The sequence below is a fragment of the Calonectris borealis genome, chromosome 8 (genome assembly GCF_964195595.1).
Source record: "Calonectris borealis chromosome 8, bCalBor7.hap1.2, whole genome shotgun sequence".
Taxonomy (NCBI): Eukaryota; Metazoa; Chordata; class Aves; order Procellariiformes; family Procellariidae; genus Calonectris; species Calonectris borealis.
In genome coordinates, this window is record NC_134319.1 from 1,913,854 (window position 1) to 1,937,714 (window position 23,861).

At 46.8% G+C, this 23,861-nt stretch overlaps 1 protein-coding gene across 1 annotated transcript in view; it reads left to right on the forward strand.

The window, feature by feature from the left end:
• WLS (Wnt ligand secretion mediator) overlaps positions 1 to 23,284 on the forward strand; it is a 38,231-nt gene extending 14,947 nt beyond the window's left edge. Inside the window, exons 2-12 of the mRNA XM_075155543.1 lie at positions 1,794 to 2,066; positions 10,951 to 11,075; positions 12,385 to 12,546; positions 13,576 to 13,712; positions 14,105 to 14,273; positions 14,457 to 14,554; positions 14,871 to 14,934; positions 15,792 to 15,935; positions 17,605 to 17,688; positions 19,211 to 19,364; positions 19,884 to 23,284. Coding sequence (XP_075011644.1) covers positions 1,794 to 2,066; positions 10,951 to 11,075; positions 12,385 to 12,546; positions 13,576 to 13,712; positions 14,105 to 14,273; positions 14,457 to 14,554; positions 14,871 to 14,934; positions 15,792 to 15,935; positions 17,605 to 17,688; positions 19,211 to 19,364; positions 19,884 to 19,993 — 1,520 coding nt within the window. The 3' untranslated portion in view covers positions 19,994 to 23,284. The remainder of the gene's footprint in view (positions 1 to 1,793; positions 2,067 to 10,950; positions 11,076 to 12,384; positions 12,547 to 13,575; positions 13,713 to 14,104; positions 14,274 to 14,456; positions 14,555 to 14,870; positions 14,935 to 15,791; positions 15,936 to 17,604; positions 17,689 to 19,210; positions 19,365 to 19,883) is intronic.
• The last annotated feature ends 577 nt before the right edge of the window (positions 23,285 to 23,861 follow it).

The following is a 23,861-nucleotide window of genomic DNA, read 5'->3' on the forward strand; positions in this document are numbered from 1 at the left end:
GCATTAAAATAGCATTAAAATATTTATTCCCCAAATGATATTGGAAACAGGGCAGAACCGCTGTCGTAAGAAGTCTTTGCATGGAAGAACTATGTTGGAAATACATTTGAGTTTTTAAAAGCCTTTTCTTTCTCTCAGATTTGAAGGTGTTTTATGCTGAAATTCTGGCTGAAGGTGGAATGCATTTCTTTTCTGCTTCCATCCCTATTTGTACTTCAGAGTTTCTGACTGTTTCCTCATCGATGTAAAGTCCGAGCAGTATAATCCTCCATAGTTTTAATTATCTCATTTGGGATGTTATACCCATTTTCATTGTATCGGGATAATGTATCTCATGCACATGCACAAAGCCTCGTCGCTTGCTGTGGTGATGGGGCAGTGCAGAATTTGGGGAGCGTTTCAGAGCCAAGATCTCTATTCAGCTTCTTTTCTCCCAATATCTCAAAAAAACGGTGGCTAGGGGAAAAAGAGAGACAAATCTTTGGTTGTAATAGTCATTAGTTCACACCTGACTTACAGCAAAATGAAGAAATACCTTCATGCAAAATGTTTCTCTACAGTTAGCCCCAGTGGGTGAGCAAGGACCTTTGGAGCATCACAGAGGTGGCCAGCTTACCTGCTGTTTTCCACGTAGGGAGTTCTGGTGAGGCCGAGATGGCTCCCACAGCCAGTTTGTGGACGGCAGGTAGGGGTGATGGCCCTGGGCTGGGCTAGGTGCCGAGTGGTGCTGCTCTCTCCCTTTACAAGGATTCAGGCTAACTTGCATCCCTTGTTTGAGCACGCTCCCTGAGCAGCTGTGTGATGGAGGTAGGACTGGCTTCGCTAGCAGTGTGATTCGAGGAGCAGCAAAAGCACTGGTATTCTTTCAAAACAGCACTGCTGCCTCCGGCAGCGATGGCAAAAATCCATGAGAACGGTTCATTGGCGATGGTGCCTGCGGGCGATTAACCGCACAGAATAGAAACTTGTTTGCATTTAGCTTGGTTTTCTGAAGGTGTTTTGCTTACCGTACTAATTTGAGCTATGTTGGGATGGGGATGTACCTCCACGTAAAGAGGGAGAGTGAAGTGGGAGTGGTGCTAGTGCCACGCTGCTGTGAGGCTCATCTCCCTCTGGGGAGGGCCAGGTCGTCCTGGGGAAGACGGCACAGTTGTGGCACAGGGAGGGCTGCACCACCTTCTTCACTTGGCATGCTCTGGGCATGAAAGTAAGTAAAGAAGAATTAATGCAGCAATATCCACTTTATCAGTGCTGGGAGCGTTTTTATTCCCCTAGTGTTTTCAAAAAAAGAATTGCATGGTTCAGCAGTGAGAAAAGCCTTCCTGCCCAAGGAAACGTGTGGCTGTGCGTGGTTTGAATCACTGTGGTAAGCCTTGCCCCGCTCTGCAGGACCACAAGGTCTAGGATTAGTTCATCTGCCTAGGTTTGTGATATCCACATGCTTTGCAAGTGGATTTGCTTGAGTGAGCAAACTGGAAGAGTGTATGCAGAGAAGAAGATGCCAGTAACTTTCCGTGTGATTTTGGTGTAGCTGAGGTATCTGAGACTGAACCGGCGGATTCCCACTGCTTCAGCTAATCCTAATTTGATCCCACTACAAGTCAGTAATGTCTGTAGAAGTAATAAACTTAATTACTTAACTGCAAGATCAAGGAGCTGTGAAGGAAAATCATTTGATGCATTTGTTTTAAATTGCCTTCAAATAGTTGAATGGGGAGCTGCATATTTTGATGGGGAAACCACCATGTAAGATACCTAAAGATGCTAAAAATGTGGTTCTCTTCCTTTTGCAGCTCCCAGCCCCACTACAGCTGTTCCTTACACGTCAGTGAAGTGCATTGATGTAAGAAAAAACCACCACAAAACCAAGTGGCTGATGCCCTGGGGACCCAACCACTGCGAGAAGCTCAAAGACTTCGATGAGGCCGTGAGCAGGCAGATCGAAGCCAACGATATCGTGTTTGCTGTGCACATTCCCCTCCCCAGCAAGGAGATGAGCCCCTGGTTCCAGTTCATGCTTTTCATCATGCAGCTGGACATCGCGTTCAAGATGGATAACGACCTAAGTAAGTCACTCTCCAGCATTCGTTAGATGCTGACTGTGATCTGATTTCCCAATGTGTTTCTCTTAAAGTTGCTTTTATCCTGCACCATATGTTAACTGCTATAGTGCCTCCATACAGTGAGGTGATACAGGAGCACGTTCTAAAGGTGGGAATTGGTAATGAGACATTTCAGTATGTATCTTTGCAGGGAGAGCTGTTCACGCTGCACTAGTGAGTAGCTAAGCAGACAATGAGCAGGTTCCCTGTTTTAAAGTACGTAGACCATCAGCAACTACATTGGTTTAAATCCAGCAATTCACTTTCACAGCATACGCTCCTGGGTTTCATATAGTTTTCCAAAATATTCCAGGATGCTGAGTGCACAGCAACAGTTTGCAGTTGATAATACCCTTTCAGCAGCTTCTTTCCTCCTGCTTTTACATGTTCCCATCCCGTCCCTTGTGCTGGCTCTGCCCGTGCCTCGCCACGTGGTCCGCTGCATCCTGCAGCCTCCTCAGCAGAAACTGGAGTTTGGCTGCGCGAGCTTTCTGGCCGGTTAGCAGGTGGACTTGGTTGCCACCGTACAAGGTAGTGCCAGGGCCACCACTGAAGATCTGCTGGAGCAGGTGGGGAGTGGGGATGTCCCTTCCGGAGGCAGCGCGTCTGCTGGAGCAGCAGCATCGCCTCACTCATTGCTCTAGTTTGGATGTTTCAGTCTGTGTGGAGGTGGTGAAATGCAGAGTCATGAAATTTTGGGGGTTTTTATTTTTATAAACGTCTCTGCCCCAAAAATCCTTTATAAAGACTTGAACTGGTTACTAGTTTCACAGTGCTGAAGACTTTAAGCCATGGTATTTTGTTCCATGTTTGCCAAATGCTTTTGTGTGATGAGTTCCTAAACTGCAAGCCAAAGTACTTAGTAAATGAAATTATTGATCCATAAGTTTCCATGAGGAGCTCATAAGAAGGAATGTTCATGTCTGAGTTTTTAAACACGCACTCCCCATTGGGCACCAGGTGCAGAGAGTTGGATGTTTATTTACTGAGCCTTTGTCATAATTTAACTTCTTCAGTTTGAGGTTGGTTGTTGGTGAGTTGAAATAGTTGCCATACCTTCCATCAATCGTTGTGAGCTACCTTTTTTTGCTGGGATTTGATACATGCAGCGGGACAGTACCTTCTGGCCTTGAAACTACAGTGGTCCAAATTAACTGGAAAACTGTTCCAGGAACCGTGGAAGAAACTGTCTTACTGGGATTCACCCTTAGTATCTGAAAGAAGATAAAATATGGAAAAGAAAAGGGAAAAAAAAAAAACCGAAACCAAAAACCAAAAAAACCACAAAAAAACCCCAAACTCAAAAATAACCCTGCAAAAAATCTGCAAAATTATGTCGGGAGCAGCAAGGGCAAGACTGATCTGCCCTGTACTGAAAGAAGAGTTGTATGTGTATTTGCGTGCTTGGGAAAAATCTCCTTCTCTAACAACTATACCCTAACAATGACTAAACAATTTACTTTTCAAACTGGTCTGCACTGGGGCTTCTGTAACTCTTTCCCTGGCTGCAGCCTGTCTGTTGGTCTGGCTCTAGTGTTCACGTAACCACGTGGTGGATCAGTTCAAGGAGCAAATCTGTTTTGGCTGCGGGGTTGGGGATGTGGACCAGCAAACGCGCCTGCTGGTGCAGGGGGAGCTGGCAGCCTGCACCCCAGGGGCTGCAGCCAGATCACCGAAGATCTGCTGAAGCTTTCGCGACAGTTCTACGTTTCCTTTACTGCCTTGCCTGCTCAGCGTGAACCTGTTCCTTCCTAGCTTTTTAATGTATCATCATTAAGATAAGTTAAAAATCAGACTGTATAAAGCTTACGTGTGTATTCTTATCCCTATAATTATCTCTAAAGTACAGAGAGAGTAGCTTTGTAACTTTATTAAGGCCTCAACTACTTAGACTTCAATAGATGTTTGTGTTTAGAGAACTAACGCTTTGTTCCGAGGCTTTTAAAGTGAAACCGCTGAGCTGGAGTCAGTAACTGGCTGAGCACCTGGGAGCAGGTTGCTAAAATGCTTTTGACAGTGATTTCTCCTGTAAGTGCAGAGAGCCTTTTCTTCAGGGCATTATTTGTGCCGTTCAGTGACCAAGTCCTTCAAAGGTGGGAACTTTTTTTGAGATTTAAAAGCAGAACAGCTTGTCTTGGGCCACCCTCTGGGTAATAAAAGCAAGGTTTGGGGGTGAGCTGTACCACTTCTGCAGCTGGGGAAGACTTGGTTTCTGGTCATTAGCAGTTCAGTAGCTGCTGGTGGTTTTTGTTTATAAGAAGCATTTGGAGACAAGGGATATTAATACTTCTTATGGTGTGAGCTTACTTGGCACATCTTGAAGGTTTTCTTTCATTGACTGAAGAAAGTATTTTAAAGTGCAATTTTCCTACACTTTGTGCCAAGCTGAAGGCAGATGTAAATTAAGTGTAAAATATAAGAAACTAGTGAGTAACACATCTCTTGCTTGCTAGATTGTGTCGTAACAGATTAAATAAAAATAAATCTTGTTAAGCCAAAATAATTGCATATGTGTCTCTGTATCTTGCTGCTAACTTCGCATTAGTGTTAAGAGCTTCATTGATCAGACAATTGGAATTAGCTCCTCAAAAGGCTCAACACTAAAGATGTGAAATAACCTCATCTCTTCTTTTAAATCAACACTTCGAATTTCTTCATGTGAACTGTGCAGGGTCCTGGGCTCAGCTGAGCTCCCCTTCTTGGTCTTCACCAGTGACGCCGCTAAGCCACATCTCAAACTGTCGCCTGCTTTTCTCTGCAAAGGCACATGGTCATCCTCTCCCCTGCAATCCGTAAGCAAGGCCAACGCACAGAACAAAAACTTGGATCCGCTGCGGGTCTGTGGGCTCAGGTTTTCCAGGGCTGCTGGCTGCCGCAGCCCTCCTGGGAGAGGGGTGCTCCGGGGCGGCGAGGCTGTGCCCGTAGGGAGATGTCGGGGTGACTCACGGTGTGTCAGCCCTCCTCATCCAGCCAGCAAGGGTTTTCCCGGGGCGGAGGGAAAGGGCAGCCCTGGAAAGGTGCCCCGGGGAGCAGGAGAGCCGCCCGCAGCCTTGCAGGGGCTGGGCATCCCGAAAGGCCCGTGGGATCTGCACCCTTCGGGGGAGGAACCGGCCTTAATCACATTCGCCTTGGGAACTTGCTCTGGACTTTCAAAATGCAGGTGTTTAGAAGCTGAGCTTTTCCCTTCTGTTTATCCTTCACAGAAAGCTGGGAGAGACTCAGACTTGCTGTCTCTCTGAGGAAAAGGCTGTTCCTGTGCCCGAGCTGTCCTTGTCCTTTTTTGACGCATTGTGCATTCGATTATTAAAACACCCTTTCCAAAACAGGGAAAGGCAGCAGACAGAGAAGTGAGATGAAGTTCTCTTAAAACCACCCGTACCTCAATCGCAAAAGCTGTGATGGGAAAGCTTAGTGCCTCTTGCCAGGACACCAACATCCGCGAGCAGGACCCGCTCCTGCTGCGGTGCAAAATGCCCTGTTCGCAGGGACTGCAGGAAGCCCTCCGGCACTCGCACAGCCGCTGGCACGGGGCAGCACCGGTGTGCGGCCATCCATCCCTGCCATCCGTCCGTGGGGCAGCCAGCCGCATCCCCGGGGGAGCAGCAGCCATCCTCTGGTTTTCCAACCATAAGAAACCTCCTTCGCACAAAAGGCTTCTTCTGAAGCTGAAGTGTTACTCCGTTATTGCGCAATTAGGCCTGGTTCCCATCGTTGGATTTGAGGAGGACCGGGTGCTTTCAGGGGAGGGATGAAGGCCGTTCAGCTCGTCGAGGACTGTTCTCCAAAATAGCACCTGCCCTCGGAAGGACGGTCCCTGCTCCCAGACAGGCTCCTGGAACCACCTCTCCTTCCCCGCGCCTTTCTCCTGGGAGCAGAGCAGCGCTGCGGCCGTCTGTGGATGGGGTTGCTGGTAGCGAGTATGCAAATCCCCTTTCCTTGGCAGGTTAGGCGGTCATCTCTCTGTTCCCTGCAGATCGGATTCACTTTAAAAATTCATTTCTGCTTTGCTTGAGTTGTTGCTTGTTGGCACATCTTGCTGCTGGGCTTTCATGGCCAGGATACCTTGGGGAAGGGTGGGAGAATGCTGTGAGCTTTCAGAGGATTTCTCTTTTTTTCTTATTTTATTTATTTTTTGGGCTGGTCTGCTGCCATGGGCCTGGGCCATTTGCATTTGGCAAGCTGCAGTGTTCTTAACAGGGAACATTAGTCCTTCTCTCTGAGCTGCTTTGCAGCACGACCTTCTACGTGCCAAGAAATAATTCACTGGTATCTGTCTTTAGCTGGAGCAGGGACCTGGAGGCTGCTCGCTCTCCGACTGCCACAGGCTTCAGGAGCCCCCAGAGCTGGGCTCCTCCTGCCTCAGTTTCACCTTGTGGAAAAGTAAACCTGAAATTGCTTAATATTGAATTGACATCTAGGAACGCAGTGTCCCTGAGGAGTACAAAGTGATGGTTGCACCGTGCTGGGCATTGGAGAATGACGCCTTTATTTGTCAGATGGCGTAACAGTATGGAGGGGTCTGAAAAAAGAAAACCTTGCTTTCTTCTCTTTTTATACGTAGTGAACTTAAAATGTTAGTAAGTGAGACTGGCTTCTGGTTTCTTTGCAGTTGGAAAGGAATTGTGTATAGTCGGATGGCTGAGCACTGCAGACTCCTCCTCAAATTCATCCAATTTTGGTCTCTTTGGTACGTTTTGTAATTTTAGAGAGCTGGTGAAGCATGGCAGTGTAATGCAAATAATTCTAGCGTCTCTTCTGTTTGCTTGCATACGCTTCTTTCCAGACAGCTGTATTAGTATGCAGCTGGCACAGAGCCATCTTCTGAAACAACTTCTCTATTTTTAGACTATTGTAATGTGAGTGAAGATATCCTCTGCTAATATCGCACTATAAAGTGAATCATGGAAAAGATCTTGGGCACTGAATGTCTGGCAATAAAATGCCAACATGAAAAAAGATATTGGTGGTGCTCGGAGCATGACAGGTACCGGGGAGTCCCTCGCTGTAGGGGGGTGATAGCTCTGACCCGCTTCGGAGCATCTCATAGCCCTGCGAATGGAGAGTCACTGAGAAAGCTGAAAGCTCAAAGCTGGGAACCCTGGCAGGAGTGTGTCTTCTGCTCGTTGGTCATCCCTGGAACACATAATCATCGAAACAAACCTGTCTTATTTCTGTAGGGTTTTTAATATAATCCTATGATACTAGCGAGGTTGTCACTTGGCGCTCGAGCTGTTAATATCAGAGGGGATTTACCAGACTCCAAATTATCTAGGTGTTATCTACAAGATCTGTGAAGGCAAGGTTAATCTGGAGCATGCTATGAAGAGATGCTCTGACACAGTCTTTGTGAGATGAAGTTTCTTGGCATGGGCAATTTCATCTCTTCATACTGAATAAGACAGAAATTTCTACCTACTTATTTCTACCTTTTATTATTGGGAAATTCTGGAGAATCTTGATTAATATGCGTGGGGGAACTGAATTTTTTTCCTCGAACGTGTTACCATCTGGAAAGCTGAGCACAGGTTTGCAGTAGCTTTTTCTCTTCCTTCCTTGCATGTATTCTTCCTCTTCTGCTGTGGCTCAGCCACGAGTAATTAAAATACTCTGCTCTCTCTCAGCACTTCCAGAAGTAAAAACTGGCTTGACTGTCAGTCTCTTGCCTCCTGTTCACTCCTCCCATCCGCTGTTTTGATGGTAAATAACACTGCTCTAAAACACCTTTCTTTTATCTTCAAGCCAAGCGTGGTGGAACATCAGCTGCTGCTTCTCTCCTTCGTCCCCTCATACACGTGTGCGTGCAGAGGCACATAGCCTGCCCTTAGGATTCAGAGGGCTTAGGGATGTTAATGCTGTGCACGAAAAGGGCACTCACCCCCAAATTGTCTATTCACCATCTGACATTTTGGTATTAATGTGAATAAGTCACAAATCATCTTAAAATTCAGTTTTCTGCCAAACAGTGTGTCACTGTCCTGATTTGTTCCTCTTGGACAATGGGGACTGCTAATGAAAGGCTGAGAGTGGACTGGCGTAGGAGTATCAGTCTGCTGTGCTGAAATACACATATATATGTGTGTGTGTGTATATATGTCTGTATGTATACATACATATATATGTACTTTACATTGACAGTCTTGAAAGGTCTTTGTACAAAACTCTGTTCTAATGGTAGATGTTACCCTGACGCAGAGACTGATGGAAATCCGGAGGGAGATTCTAATCCATTGGTCTGGAAAGGCACACACTAGTATATCTTCTGCCTTCTGGTTTTCATACTTGATGGCAGCAGCAACATTTGGATTGCAAAGATGAAATAATGAAAGCTGTTTTTGTTGGATTTAATCCCAAGCATTCCAGTTGGTTTTATGGCTTCTGAAATGAAGTTTGTAGTTCTTTTTAGCTGGGCCAAGTTTAACCTTATGTTCCCATTTATCTGTTTTGCTGGTCTTCTAAATAGCGGATCTGAGATGGCAAATTCATGTTTCATGGAAACCTAACTAATGGCTGCTGTGGAAAAGATCTTGATATCAATCTGGATGGTATAGATCACGTGTGCAAAAAAAAAAAAAAAAAGGCTTAGAAAAATCTTGATGCATCCACATTAAGGCATAACAGAGCCACCTCCAAACACTGTATAAATAGCAAGTCTAAACCACAGATACCATCCACGCCCCTTCCCATCATTTTGGATGAGTATGCCACCACATATTCCCAACAAAAATATAACTGAAAAAGATGACAAATATATGGGACATGCAGCGCTTGAAAGACTCATTCTTGCTTGTAGACATGAAACAGCCTCCCTTCACAATTATGAAGACCAGATTTTTTTCGGATATGAACTTCAAAGCTCATCAAGTATTGATGTGTCTTGGCAGCCCGTTCCCACGCGCGGGCTGCTGCTGTGCGAGCAGGCGAGCCCTGTTGTCATACAGACTGATCCTGGTGAAAAGCTACGGGCGTTGGCATCGTGTACGCCGTCCGCATCCTTGCAGGACGGAGCGCATGCCGTGTCTGCCTGTGCAGTGACGCAGCCCTGATGGAATGTGTGTGTGTGCGTGTGTCAGCTTAGATCTGCGGAAGCATTTCTGACCTCCTGAGCTCAGGAGCGTGCCACAGCGCGCTGCAGGGAGCTTGCAAGTGTGAGCTGTTTGCACTGAGAGCATGGTACTTCGACACCGGCACAACGAGTGGTTCTGTAGCCATCTTCCAACGCTTCTCCACGGCGGATGGTTCTGTAGCCATCTTCCAACACTTTTCCAACGTCTGCAGCTCTCGGAGTTTGGTGACCTATGAAAAGAGGCTAGGTTGTAGCACGCACATGTTTGTTTCAGAATGTGTTCCTCTTTCAGAGCCTTTCCTGGGATCTGTGCCTGGTAAATAGGAGGATTTTACATCTGGTAGAGCTGGTACAGACTTGCCTGGGGTTTTTAAAGCATGTTTATGTGTTGCTGCTTGGCAGGCTTCAACTGTAACTCTCAATTTCATGAACTTGCTCAGTTATGACACCTAAGTAAGTCTGTTCCAGCCCCATTTCCTTCTTGCAGCTATGACCTCTTGGCAGCATCCTAGTAAGAGCATATTTAAAAGCAGTCACACCCCATACTCCTACTGTGAACATGTCCAGGAGAGGATGAGCTGACTGTTTCCATGCAAATTTGATGTGGTGACCTTACCTGGGCGTATAAACTCTTGTGTGTGTTTACTGACGTGCAAGTTGGTGCATCTGTAAAGGCAGAAACCAGCCAGTGCTGCTGTGGGGCATGCACACGGAGGGGAGGGCTTCAAAAGTCTTTTGTAGAATGACTTAAGTTAAACAATACCTATAGAAAACATCAACTCCTCATTTCTGAGGTTATAGGCCATCCCTTTTTCCAGCAAGGCCAGCATAGCTAAACTTCAATTTTTTTGTTTTCTTTTTAAAAGAACTTTGTGTAGAGTTTTCTTTTTATCCTGGGAACTCCAGCTTATCTTTTAAGAGCAGAGGATCCTAGGTATGGGCAATTGTAAAGTGATTTGGGATTCTGGTGATGCATTTTGACTTTTCCCTTTTTGTTTCTTTCATTTAAAATCTCTCTGGTAGAAAACATCTTTGTTAAGGGGGCATATTCTAGACCTTTTTATTCAAGATGTTGGGATCCAATGTTTATGGGTGGCGAACCTACAGCCAGGTTACATTGGTAGATGACTTCTGTTATCATGTCTAAATGAACAAAATGTGCTATTAGTTGCATGGTTTCTCCTTTATACTCTTCATCTAACTATGTATACAGTATATACAGTTGTACTCTTTATCATTTTTGTGGTTTTCTGCAACAACACTATTTCCATGTCAATTTAAAGCAAATCCTATGATGCAACATAGTCGCTTCCCAAAGCAGAAGGCCCTATTGCACACCCTTGCGTTATCTGCAGAAAGTCTACGTTGAAGCCTGCCTTACTGTCCCTCTGCCAACCGTGGTGAAGAGGCTGCTGGATGGCTTTCTGGCTTACTGTTTGTCTCTGCAGCTGTCTAGGTTCCAGTTTTATATGAATTATTGTTTCTAATGCTATATGAATAAATAATGCTCTTCACCCACAACCGTAATATAAGCTGTAAGTCATGATATGTTAGAAAGATATCAGACTTTTATGACCAGTAGAAGTTCGTTCTTCTCTACTAGAGAGGAGATAAATGTTTTGAAAAAGGTAATTTGATCTGTATTGTTTGGAACGCAAAAATTTCCATTCCCCTCCGTAGCTGCGTGCCTCTCGGAGGTCCTTTCAGTGTCTAGAGGCTCTTCCACCCTTCTGATGTTCCGTACCATTCCTCTCTAACAAGCCTGATGTTTCCTTACTCTTGCAGAAGAAAACGCAGAAATTACCCTGGATGTGTCATTAGCATATCGCGATGACATGTTTGATGATTGGGAAGAAATAGCACACGCAATAGAGATCAGGAAGCTGAAATGCACCTTTGGCTCACCAAAAGTAAGGTGTTTTGATGACGCTGGAGGTGGGCAGGTGTGGGAGTGTGGTGGGAGTTGTCCTCTTCCTTTCCTGCACGGTGCTTCCTAGAAGCTCTGAGTTGTTCAATCGTAACTTTCAAATGTGTCAGCTTTCTCTTGGCTCAAAATCTTTGAAAACCTGATGAGCTCCACATGCAAATGGTTCTGTTTGGTGATAGAAGAGAAGGGGATGAAATTGAAGGTAGACTTAAAACTGTAAGGAAGAAAAGGTGTGAGGTCAACACACAGATCCAGGTGCAAGCAGAATTGTCCTCTGCAGTTGTGATGAGGCTGGAACTTGAATGCTTTGAGATCTATATACCCCAAACCATCCTAGAGAACTTGGACCTTTCCATCTTGTGCTTCTGTGATGGACAAAACCTTGTTCTTCAGGAGTGGTGAGGAAATAGCCCACCAGGGACCCTGCAGCACTCAAAGAACCTGGAGAGGTGGGGCAAGAGTTTCTTAAAATAACTTCTTATGCCTCAAGCTACAAAGCTTAGGAGCAGAGAGCGCAGCTAGCAGTTGAGAACAAAGCATCTTGTTTAAATAAAGATGTTTCTTCTTGGGCTGCAGACTGTAATTCCTGTGCTTAAATTAATCTGGTGTCTCTTTACCATGCCGTGTTTTTCAGTTCTGTGTCTTGTTCTCCCATTTTGCAGTCCCTTTCAGCAACCCCCTTATAGAATCATAGAATCATTAAGGTTGGAAAAGACCTCTAAGATCATCGAGTCCAACCATCGACCCAACACTACCATGCCCACTAAACCATGTCCCTAACATGTCTCCAGTAACACCTGTACTTTTCCATACAGCCACATATATGCAGTAAATACATACGAGGTGCAGAGGAGAGTATTGCTAGTAAAACAGGACTTAAGAAACTCCACATCAAGACATGTGTGAGAGGGTTGCATATTTTGTTTTGGCTCAAGTGGTGCTTGCTGAGGGAGGAAGCTTGGATCCCAAAGTAGCCTTTCATCTTGAAAAGCCCCCTTGACTTGAAATATATTTAAAAGCCTGAGACATGAACCTGCTTGAGGTCAAATGCTATTGACTCAATGACCCAAAACAATCAAAAACTTGAGCAAAAATGTCCCCAAACTGCTAATGTTCTCCAGCCTTGCAGAGACTCTCCCCAGGCGAAGATTGGAATTAGCAAACAGGCTCTCAGTGCTAGCAATGGTCCCAGCTACGTTCAGCATCAGGGCTTTTGCAGACCCTCACCATGGAGGGCATGCTGGTCCATCTGAGGCTGACCACCGTCTTGCTGCTCTGTGCCCTTTCGCTAGACCCTGGAGTCTGAAGGCCGTCACTACGACTGTGATTTCCTTCCCTTCATGGAGATCGGCAGCGTGGCTCACAAGTACTACCTCATCAACATCCGTCTCCCCGTGAACGAGAGGAAGGGCATTAACGTGGGCATTGGGGAAATCAAGGATATCCGCCTTGTGGTAAGTGTCTGTCTTGCTTCTGTCCACGCTCACCGCTTCCCAGGAGAGCGCCTGCACCCTGCGATGCTGCGGTCGGCAGGGGCATCTGCCCTGGGGCTGCTGCAGCTCCTTTCTTGATCTCCTCTTTGATCCACAGCAAACATCCTACTCCTCATCACAGGTAGCTCCTGCCTGCAAATGTGCCTTTCTTCCTTCCTGAGGGATGCCCTCTTTGACTGCTCTCTTCTGAGGAGCCTTCAGCAGTGCCACCCTCCTGCACTGCCCGGTGATCACCTCCAGAGCTGGGCTCTTCCCACGGCTCCAAGAGCTCCCCTCTGTCCTCTCCTCCCTGCCACAGTCTGGCGTGGGTGCAGAGTCTTCCACCTGATTAAGCCCTGCCTCTCGCAGATAGGAGCTAAGGAGGAACAGAACAGCAGGGTTTGCAGGGACCAGGTCTGTCTTGGAGTTGGCCATCGCCACAGAGATGTTTGAGATGGCTCTCAGCTATCCCTGCTCCTGCCCTCCTGTGAGGCTCGGTAGCCATGGGTGCTTTTCCCAGCTGGAAAACCTCCCACCACCGTCCCTCTAGGCAGAAGCAGCGAGCCAGCTGGCTGTGGTGGCAGCAAACGGCGGTGGGAGGATGTGTGCCTGGAGAAATGTGTTAATTTGGCTGATGCGCTTCCCACCAGTGGTGACTTTGCTTCACGAGTGTCTTGTTACTTGTTTGAGAGCAATTCTGCCAGCTTTTTCCACGCTGTGTCAGAGTGCTTCTCTCTCGACTGCTCTCTACCTCGCAATGGAAGCTGCATGTGTTGGCATTTGTTTTCAGGACTTTTGAAGCCTCCTCAGATGGCCTGGGTGCTAAGTAGGCACTTGCTCCCTTTCCTGTGTTGGGCAAACTGCGTCCTTTGAAGAGTAGTTGCATCTACGTGTGCTTACATGTACTGCCATGTACGTGCCTCTCCTGTCAGCTCCCTCCTGTAAGGAGAGGCACAGAGTAATGACGTTAAACCCTGTACAGCTGTTGCATTCCACCTTGGTTTTCCTTAGGGCATCCATCAAAACGGAGGCTTTACGAAAGTGTGGTTTGCCATGAAGACTTTCCTCACCCCCAGCATTTTAATTATCATGGTCTGGTACTGGAGACGGATCACACTGATGACACGCGCTCCTGTCCTGCTGGAAAAGTGAGTAGGGGCTCACGTGCCAGGTAAGGTGACCCTCAAGCAAGAGGACCCTGACCGAGGTGGACACTGCTCCCAGGCAGAGCCCATGTTTGGTGAGACAGGGATGGTCTCTTCTGTCCCCTCCCTCCACCCAGACACACTGGGAGCAGGAGACACCCATAGCTTCTCTTTTCTTTCCCATTAAACCCATAGAGAATGAGTATCTGCATTTGCCCATGGCTGTTCAGAGGGGCTTAGCCCCAGAGGGTTTGCTGGCAGGAGGTGATACCCCACCGCCATTGCCCAAACCGTGCCAGATTTTCTTCTGTTGCTCTTCATGCACAGCTTTGGTTTCTGGGGCTCTGTGTCCTTGCCTTGCAAACTGGAAAGAGATGGTGTTTCTTCCTCTCCAGGGTCATCTTTGCTCTGGGAATTTCCATGACGTTCATTAACATTCCTGTGGAGTGGTTTTCCATCGGATTCGACTGGACTTGGATGTTGCTCTTTGGAGACATTCGACAAGGCATTTTCTATGCCATGCTCCTGTCGTTTTGGATCATCTTCTGTGGGGAGCACATGATGGTGGGTACAACACAGAAGGGAAGGTGGTTTCCAGCCCCATTTGTAGCAGTACCTGGCAACTCCCTTGTACTTACTGAGTGTTGGAAACAATGCTGTGGGGACTTGCTCCAGGTGAGAGGACTTCAGGCTAACTTGCTTTTCCTTTTTCTTCTCCTCCTCCCCACCTCTTGACCCTCCAATTAGGACCAGAATGAGCGGAATCGTCTCTCGGGGTACTGGAAGCAGGTTGGACCTATAGCTGTTGGCTCCTTCTGCCTCTTCATCTTTGACATGTGCGAGAGGTAGGTTCAGCACTGCTCCCGGGGTGAGCCTTCCCCGTGCACCTCCTGCAGCAGGGGCCAGCGGTTTAACTCCCGGATGCACAGCCCCATCTCGTGAAGCGAGGAGAGGCTCCTGTGAGTGCACTGAAGCACGCTGGTGTTTCCCAGCAGCGTATCTTGTCCCATAGGGCTGTAAAGAAACACTTCCCACCTCATCTCCTCCTCACCCGCACGGGAGAGCAGTGTGGCCAGCTCTTTCCAGGCTGCAGAGCAGGCACGGGGCTCTCTGAGCTTGTTGGCTTCTGTGGCAGCTCGGTGTTTTCTCTCCTCTTTGCAGGGGAGTGCAGCTGAAGAACCCCTTCTACAGCATCTGGACCACCGAAGTTGGCACGGAGCTGGCTGTATCCTTCCACCCAACTCGGGGCAGGCTCAGTCTGTGTTAGTAGGAGAGGGAGGTGTTCCCCTCCTGCCAGATACCTGCGGGGTGTGGGAAAACCCTCCTCCTTTTGGCAGGCTGGGACTGTGAGGTGGGGCTCAGGCGCTGCAGGAGATGCCAGTGTCGTTTGGAAGAAGCAGTCCTGGCAGGTACCGCCAGGGACTGGTGGTGTGCTTGGGGAAGTCACTGGAGAACTGAACTTCTCCTCAAGATGTCTGAGATTTGGGGGGAAGCATGGGGGATTTAGGTCCTGGGTGTCATCAGATTAACCCCAGAGCCAGTGCTCTGCCCGTTCTGCTTCCCCCCCCCCAGCCCCAGCTGCGATGGCATCTGCTCCGGGGCCCTCCGTTTGCTGCTATTCCTCGGGCACGCGTTGCCGAGGCATTTCCATGAATTGCCCTTTCAGGTCCCGTGGGAAGGGCTTGCTTTCACTGCCATTAATTTTGATTACTGGGCTGAGATAAGCTAATGCGATGAGTCCCCCTTCCGCAGCATCCAGCCCTCTTGCAGGAGCCTCTCTGAAGGTTGGCGACGGCTTCCCAAATCTCTGCAGATTTCGAACGGGCAGGCGTTTCGGTGTGCTATCCCTCCTCGCTGCCGTGCCGAGCGCGGGGGGACATCGGAGCCCCTGCTCCCCACCGAGGCAAGGGCTCACCCAGCGCTGCCTCGCTCATGGGCAGGCTGCTGTCCTGAGTGATTGCTGCCTGCGAGAAGTTTAATTATGATCCTTGGGATGATACTAAAATAAGTGAATCACCTGAATAATGTTTTCTATTATTTCTGTTTAGCTCATACCGTTTTCTCTTAACTTGCACTGCCCAGATGGCCTTTATTATAGTTGCAGGAATCTGCTTGTGTCTCTATTTTCTCTTCCTGTGTTTTATGGTCTTCCAAGTGTTCAGAAACATCAGTGGAAAGCAGTCGAGCCTCCCAGCCATGAGCAAGGCTCGCCGCCTTCATTACGAGGTAATGTCCCTCCTTGTTGCGCAGATTCTTTATTTTTAAAATGCATTTTTGACCTCAAAGTCTATACTGAGACCTTCTCTATCCATATAGTCCTGAATTGGACGATCTGATCTTTATCGGCTTTCTTGTGTTAATCCAATCCCCTAAATGCCTTTTTGTTTGACTGTCATGATGTTTCATCTTTATTCGGGTCTTTAGTCCCAGTTAAGTATTTTAAACTGTCAGGAGGGTATGTAAGCTGGCTCTCCTTTTCTATCAGTAGTTGCCATCTCCCAGCTTACTGAACAGCATTGGAGAATAGAAGAAAATTGCCCAAATTACCGTGTAAATTACTATGGGTTGTAAGTGCATCAGTTCCCCATACCTCCATTTCTCCTCCTGTAATATTAATTATTGTGTTTAATGGAAAGTGTTGCTAAGACCACCCTGTTTTTACGTGGTGTGAATTCAGATTTTTTGGGGTTGTCTTTTCCTAACCAAGTTGCAGGAGGGAAACTGTCCTGCTAGGATCAAAATGCGACATGTTCAGCCCATTGCGCCTGTTTTTAGCCCGTGATTTTGTATGTCGTTTCTGTCCTAGCTGCCTTTAACTGCTGCAAAACACGGGGAGCTCACATTAAGTGCTTAAGTTGAGAGCGCCTGTTGTTTCCATGGGTGTGTAAATATTTATCACCGATGTTGTTCTGTTAAATGGTGGTCACTTCTGATTTAAACAAGTCCATTATCACCCATCAGGAATGCACATAAAAAAAAAAAAAAAAGAAAATTGGAATTGAGAGAATTTGAAGAAGATATTGAGTATTTTTTTCCATCTTCCCCTTTAGCAAGAGGCGCAGGACTTCAGCTCGTATTGTAGAACTGCTGCAGCCGTGCTTTCCATACAAATATCTGGCAAGCATGAATTTGATCTGGAAGAGTTAAATTAATAGTCATTTGTTGTCGCAGTGTGGCATAGTAATTACGCAGACACTGACATTTCCATCAAAATTCCAGAAACAGGTTAAAAAAAACAACACGCACACAAAAACAAAACCAAAAGCATTTGTAAGTAAAAATGTAAAACTAGTGAAAGCAAGTACGGTATGCAGTCAGATTCCCAACCAAGTGATCTTGAGCCTTAGCTTGTCTTATAATCTACATTCTCCGGTAACAGCCAGTGTAGTTTTGACGAGCTTTGAGAATCGCTGCAGTTTCCTCCCAGACAGACTCTGGAGGTGAGGATTAGTCTGGTACGGACCCAGTACCCACGCTTGGTCTTGCTAAGCCATGCAAGCTCTCCACAGATGTTTGTTTTACAAAAGCTATGAGCTATAAGGCTGGCTCCTAGTGAAACCCATGGCTTACACTGACCTGCCGCCTCTTCCACATTAACTCTTGGTAAATCAGTCACAAAAGCAAATGTAATGGAAAGCCAGAGCTGTCCAGACATGCACACCCCGCTCGGAGCATCCGGGAGGAATGCAGACGTGTGGGGAGCGGAGAATATGGGCTGTCGTGAACACGGCGCGGAGGAGTGGGTGGAGGTTGTTTTGCTTTGGGGTTTCGTGGGTTGGACCCTTTTTTTTTCTTTGCTTTTTTTTTTTTTTAATGCTTGTCTTGTATATACTAAAAACAAAAATGGGTTTTGTGGATTCTGTTAATGTGACCAGTGACATTTCTCTCTAAACAGGGGCTGATTTTTAGGTTCAAGTTCCTGATGCTCATTACCCTGGCTTGCGCAGCGATGACGGTCATCTTCTTCATCGTGAGCCAGGTGAGTGACGAAACTCGGCTTCCTCTGAGAAGATCAGCCTCCGACTCCCTAGCCGCTGATGACGTCGGCTCACTTGCTGTTCAGAGAAGGCATGCCTGTTATAAGCAGATTTGATAAGTTGCTTTTTAACAAGTTGTTTTCATTTATTTGAAACACTGCTATAAAATTGCTCAGGCTGAAAGCTTCGCAAAGGCCTTTGGCTCACGGTAAGGTTTGGGGCTGTGCTGTTTGAAATATCAGCCACGGTTTAGTCATTTCTGAGAATTCAACAAGAGGAAAAATGTTCTGTTCACATTGAAAGAATCCGGTGTCTGTGTGTGCCCACGGAGAAATAACAGAATTCAATCTTCCCTGGGTTGACTTTGCAACCCTGCCGTTTCCAACAGTATCTATAGCTATTTATTCTGAGCTCTGATGCAGTCTCTCTGTACAAATGAGCTGATATCACTACTTAAATATACTTCGATGGTTTACTCCAAGTGACTTTTAAGATTTTGTCTGTTTCAGAGATGTCATTTCTGGTTGCTGCTAAGCATAGGCAGCTTGTAGCTTCAGGAGAGCGGGGGGTACAGCCTCGCAAGTCCAGTAGTGCAGAATTACGGGCGCAGGAGCCGTTTCTCCCTCACTGCACCACTTATGCTTTGGGGTACAGGTGCGTCCCAGTGCAAAATACAACAGCAGATGATTTTGCTCTTAAAGATCTGTTAGACTGAAGCAATGGTTTGAGAAATGCCACTTGGCAATTTGATTCATCATTGAGTGCTGATGACCGTAACCATCACCGCGTATGGGCATAACACAATCTTATCCAGCTACTCTTTTCAAGCTAGTTTAGCTTTCATCTTTCTCCCTTATGTCTTTTTCTTTAATGGAAAGCCAACATTTCAGTGTGAACAGTCTGTGTGTCTTCAAATAATACTAATACTGATGATTCAAATAATATTAATATTGATGATTCAAGTAATATTAAGACTGATGATATCTTCATTAATCTTGACAAACCTCTGCGTGTCTAAGGCTGATGCTGTCAGCCTAGGCCCCTCTCGTAAGACAGAAGCAGCGAGGCGGCATTCAGCACATCAGCTCTTCGTATTATTCATGCTGGTTTTCCTTCTATAAAAGGTCTATTTATAGAAGTCTAATGTTTTCAGATGTAACTAGTTGTCTCCTAGGTACTGCCCTTTATGTGGCAATCCTTGCTGAACACATCAGTTACAGCAGGGATATATCGCAGAATATGAGAGATTTTGTCACATTTAAGAGTGATAAATCAAAGTTAAAGAAATCCCGATGCAATCATTTTGTAAGGACCATTTTTTTCCAGCAAATTGAGGCTAAAGAGGAGAATCCTAGCCTGACTTCTGCATCAATGAATCTGTTATACTCCATTTACTCGATCCTGTTGAATTGACGCTGTTCTTGTTGACTTACTCCAAGTTATTGCTTTAGGGGGTCACTTCTGTATTTTTACAGAATTTGGTCTTACTGATCAGCCCGTGCATGTCTGCTTTCTCCCGGGCAGGTGACCGAAGGCCACTGGAAGTGGGGGGACATAACGATACAAGTGAACAGCGCCTTCTTCACCGGCATCTACGGAATGTGGAACCTCTACGTCTTCGCCCTGATGTTCCTGTATGCGCCGTCGCACAAGAATTATGGTGAAGACCAGTCGAATGGTATATGCCTCTAAATGATCTGAAGGCTATCACGGGAAGAAAGCAATATAAAAAGGGTGATACCTTTTGTGCAATTTTTTTTTTTGGCCAAAGTACATGTTCAGCACATTGAAATGTTATGCAAATGATTGTTTGGTTTTCCTAGCGGACATTTTAATTAATGACCAGGTTAGTATTGAGTATTTAGCCAAGGCTGTCTAAAACCTTCTAGATAATTTCTGTACTTTTTAGCATTGCCCAGTTGTAATTGTGGGAGGGACAAGGAAAGGAGAAAATAGAAATCTGGGCAAGTGGAGAATGGCGATGCTGTTGGTTTCCTTTATCAGTAGCACAGAAATCGTCCTTTACTGATATGCTTGTATTTAAATAACTGTAAATAAAAGCATTTATAGAAATGTTGCATAGTCCATAGCTCAGGTAGGTCCTGAGAACCTGGAGGGAATAAAACAAATTTTTTACTTTCTAATTGTCAAATATTTTATTGTGAGACCAGGCTAACAAAATAACTTTGTTTCTCAGGTGACCTGGGAGTAAACAGTGGGGAAGAGCTTCAGCTCACCACCACCATCACCCACGTGGATGGGCCGACGGAGGTTTATAAGCTGGCTCGCAAGGAGGCTCAGGAGTAACGCTGAGATGGCCTCAGCTGGGACCCAGACCGGGGTGGAGAGCAAAGGGAAGAGACCTCTCTGACCTAACTTGCTTCTCGAGCACCCCGTAGCTAGTGTATTTTCACAGAGCTGTGACACCGAGCAGAACATTTGTAAACTCTTTAATATGGTGTAGTTATTTCTGGGGGGAGGGATATGTATATTGTGTTACACTCAAGCACGTAAAAACCTGCTAGAAAAGCATTAAGGTTGCAAAGTCGCACGTTCAGAAGTTAGGAAGGGCGGCTGACATTGGGCGGTTTTTATTTGGCTACCGTGTGCCTGTGCATAAAGGTGGTGCAGGGAGCTCAGTCAGTGAGCACGTATTCAGTACTTGGAGTTTTCTGCTTGTGTGCAACTTTGAACAAGGGGTTGGCTGGGGGTGGAACTAAAGCCTCATTTTAGAAACGTTTAATTCCACCATCTATAATTCTATTGAACCTTGTTTGAGGTCTTTAGTACAGCCCTGCAACTCTGCAGCAAACCTGTCACTTGAATGAAACGCAGCTGGGGAAGGGAGTAGACTGTTTGTAAAACATAAGGTTTTAGTAGAAGCAGCAACATGCTTTCTCAGTAGGTTTTACAGCTGTTTGTTAAATATAGGGGAACGTAACAACTGGATGCCTGAGCTGAGTTGCAGGAGAAAGGAGTGCTCCTGTCCCGAGTTCCCAGAGGTCCCGCAGCCAGCTCCTGCCTATTCTCAGCCCCTTTGGCTACCCTTGCTTTTGTTGTCCTCCTCCATCTTACTTTTTTGTTACGGCTCCTTCATTTTTATGCTGCTTACGTGCCATGGGGAGAAGAGAAAGGCCACGGGAGGGACGGTGTGTTTTCGGTTCCCGTGCTTGTGAGCTGGGCAGACGATGCCGGGCAATCCTGCTCCTCCTTGCGCTGCCGGGATGGAACACGCTTGGCAGAGGTGGATTCTTCCAGGGATTATCAGACTTGGAAAAATCCGCTTGTCACGCACTAACGTGGATATTTGCTTTTCAGAGCAAAAGCAGATGATGACGTTGCTCACTCCCATGCTGTGCCTGGCTGTGAGACTCTTGGCAGTGCGAGGGGACTGGGAACTAATCTGGGGTGGAGGCTTAAACTGGAGCATGCTGGGGACTAGTTAAGAGAAGTGTTAATGGCGTGTGCGGGAAGAAGCACGGCCAGAAGGGTCTGTGCTGCTCAGGGCACTCCTTCCACGGCCTGGAGGATCCTCGTTAGCTGGCACTAGTAAAAGGTCTGTGTTAACTGCTAGTAACGTGTAACTCAGCCTCCCAGTTTTGTCCCTAGAAGATAAGAACCTGGTGCTGCTCCTGTTGCTGAAGGGTCAGAGATTAGGGAGAGAGGGGAAGCTTCCAAAGCTGCTGACAGGCAGTCATCGCGGGTACCGGTAGAAGCACTGTTCTGGAAGAAGGGACACGTTGTCCTTGGGTTCTTAAAACTTCTGAAATTACACATCAATTGTATTAAGGCTGCAAAATGAAAGTATAATTGGGAAATACCAGAAGTGAGATCATCTATGAAACCTCAATCCATCTCTAGCCAATGTATGCATTATGACGTGCAATTAAAGCCCATTGCATGCTGGCTTTACTGTCACATTCGGGTTTGCATGTGAGTTTGGGGCTCTGGGCAGGAATTGAGGCTATGCAGCCAGGGCTCTGTTTGCACCAGGAGATGCTGGTGCATCACGGTTCCCACCCCAGCAAACAGCTCCTACTGGGTGATGCCTGTCCCTGGCTGCCCTGTGCACCCACCCCGCTGTTTGCAGGGGGCTGCAGCTCCAGGGGCGCAGCTCAGTTCAGCTCTAACCATCCCTGTCACCATTTCAAGCATGTTAGTACTCAAATAGAGCACCAACTTTCCTTGCCTTTTGCTTTCCCTTCCCCTTGAGGCAAGTCAATACTTCAGCTGGGGTGAGGCGCTCAAATAATTCCTCCTTATTTTCCCAGTCCACCAGGGAATGGGGCCAGAAGGCTAGCGACTGCCCCTCGGCCACGTGCAGGGCCGGGCACCCCATCTCCTCACCAGCCTGTCCCCAGAAGGGATTTCTCACTGGGGCTGCTGACTGCGCCAAACGAATCGCACCAGGAGGTGCTGGGCTGTTATGATCCCAGTAAGAACGGCACTCTGTAAAGTAGCATTTAAAATACCATTTATTAGAGCTCAGCACCATGAAGAAAGAGAGGGTAGCGTAGATAATCTTGCATCCCTTTTGGTTGCTGGGAACCCCGAGTTTTGCACCATCGAATGGGTCTCCGATCAGGGTGCGGCACGCCAGGCAGACCCCGTCTGCAGAAGGGCTGCTCTGTTTTTGTTAATTGGAGCTACTATAGGATTTTCTTAAAAGAAAGCAATTCTGTTCATTGTTCTGTTCGCCCTCACTGGGGTCCCCAGCTCCCCCTGCCCCTGGCAGCGTCTCAGCCAGGACGCAGGGCCAGAGCCGAGGAACGCCGAATGCATCGCTCCGGGTGAGGTCCCTCGCGTGCTGCTGTGTCCGAGAGTGTGAAGTCACTGTAGCACAGAAAGTGCTAAACACTACTTAAGGAGGTAGTCTTGGGTGATTTTTGGATACTTGAACTGGAACATTTTTTATAAATTTGGCTGGTTTTTTGTAAAGTGGGATGACAATGCCCCTGTACTGAAAGGAAATGTGGTTTAAAAGAAAATAAAATAGAAAAAGGAGGGGGCACACTTACTGTATGTGGAATAAGTGCTGGGACTGCACCTTCAACACGGATGGCAAAATGTAACTTGTAAGCAATTTACATAAGGAAAACAAGTGCTAGTAGGTCCAAGCAATGTTCCTACTTGCAGTAGTTGTTCAGTCACAAAGTGAATTAAATTAACGCACATCATCGTAACTCCAGCATGTTCCTGGCTGAGTGCTCGACTTTGCAACTTTAACATCCTTTTTACGTTGGGTTCTTACATGATATTTATGTTGTTCCGATAGATGTGTCCATGGTTTCTTTTACAGCTTAGTATAGCATTGCATTTTGTAAAGGCTCCTTACAAAAGGGGAATTGCAGCTTTAAAACCAAATTTTGTGTCAAACACTAACAATTTGTTTACGGGGCGCGTGTATGTGTGCGTGCGTGTGTGTGTGGTTTTTTTATTTCTTAATTCCTAAGCCCTACTCATATGTCTCGGAAATAGTCCCTGGGTCTTACTAAAATATATTCTTTTTTGTTTAGGTTGAATTCAGTTTTTACAGAATGCTTCAAGCAACCTGGAAAACATGTAGTTTTGTTAATTTAAATAAAATATACAATATTATGGATTTGTCGTAGGCCTGGTTCACTGACTGGGCAATCATAGCTCTTCTGTGATCTTGTTTGCTTTTAGTTGGTCTTTTACTTCAGGCAGTTGCAAGTCACGCAACTTGTTGCTGGGGAACACGGTTGACTCACTTGGACAATTTTCTCCCACATCTCCAAATGCTTTGCGGTGCAGAAACATGGCACTTCGATGCTAGTGGCTGTTTGACCTTTAAAACCTTTGCTTTAAGACTAATTGTTAGCAGAGCCATTTCTGCCTTGACTCTGGAGCATCGGTCGCAGCTCCTGCCGCGGGGGTTACAGCTCCCCTCGCCCACGGGACCGAGGTGTTGAGCCCCTCCGTTCCCACCCGCAGCTGAAGTCTGCTCCCACGGCAGGGCACAACCCTTGGGTTTTCCTTCGGGCTCTGTCCCCTGGACCTGCCTGTCCCTGCTTGCCAGCCCCGGAGTTGTCACAGCTTTGCTGTGAACTTTACATGTGGCTATTGCCCCACCGCCATGGCAATTTGGGCGCCCTCCATCTGCTGCTGTATTGGAAGGCGCTTGGAGCCTGCTCTCCCCCACCTCTTTCTGTCT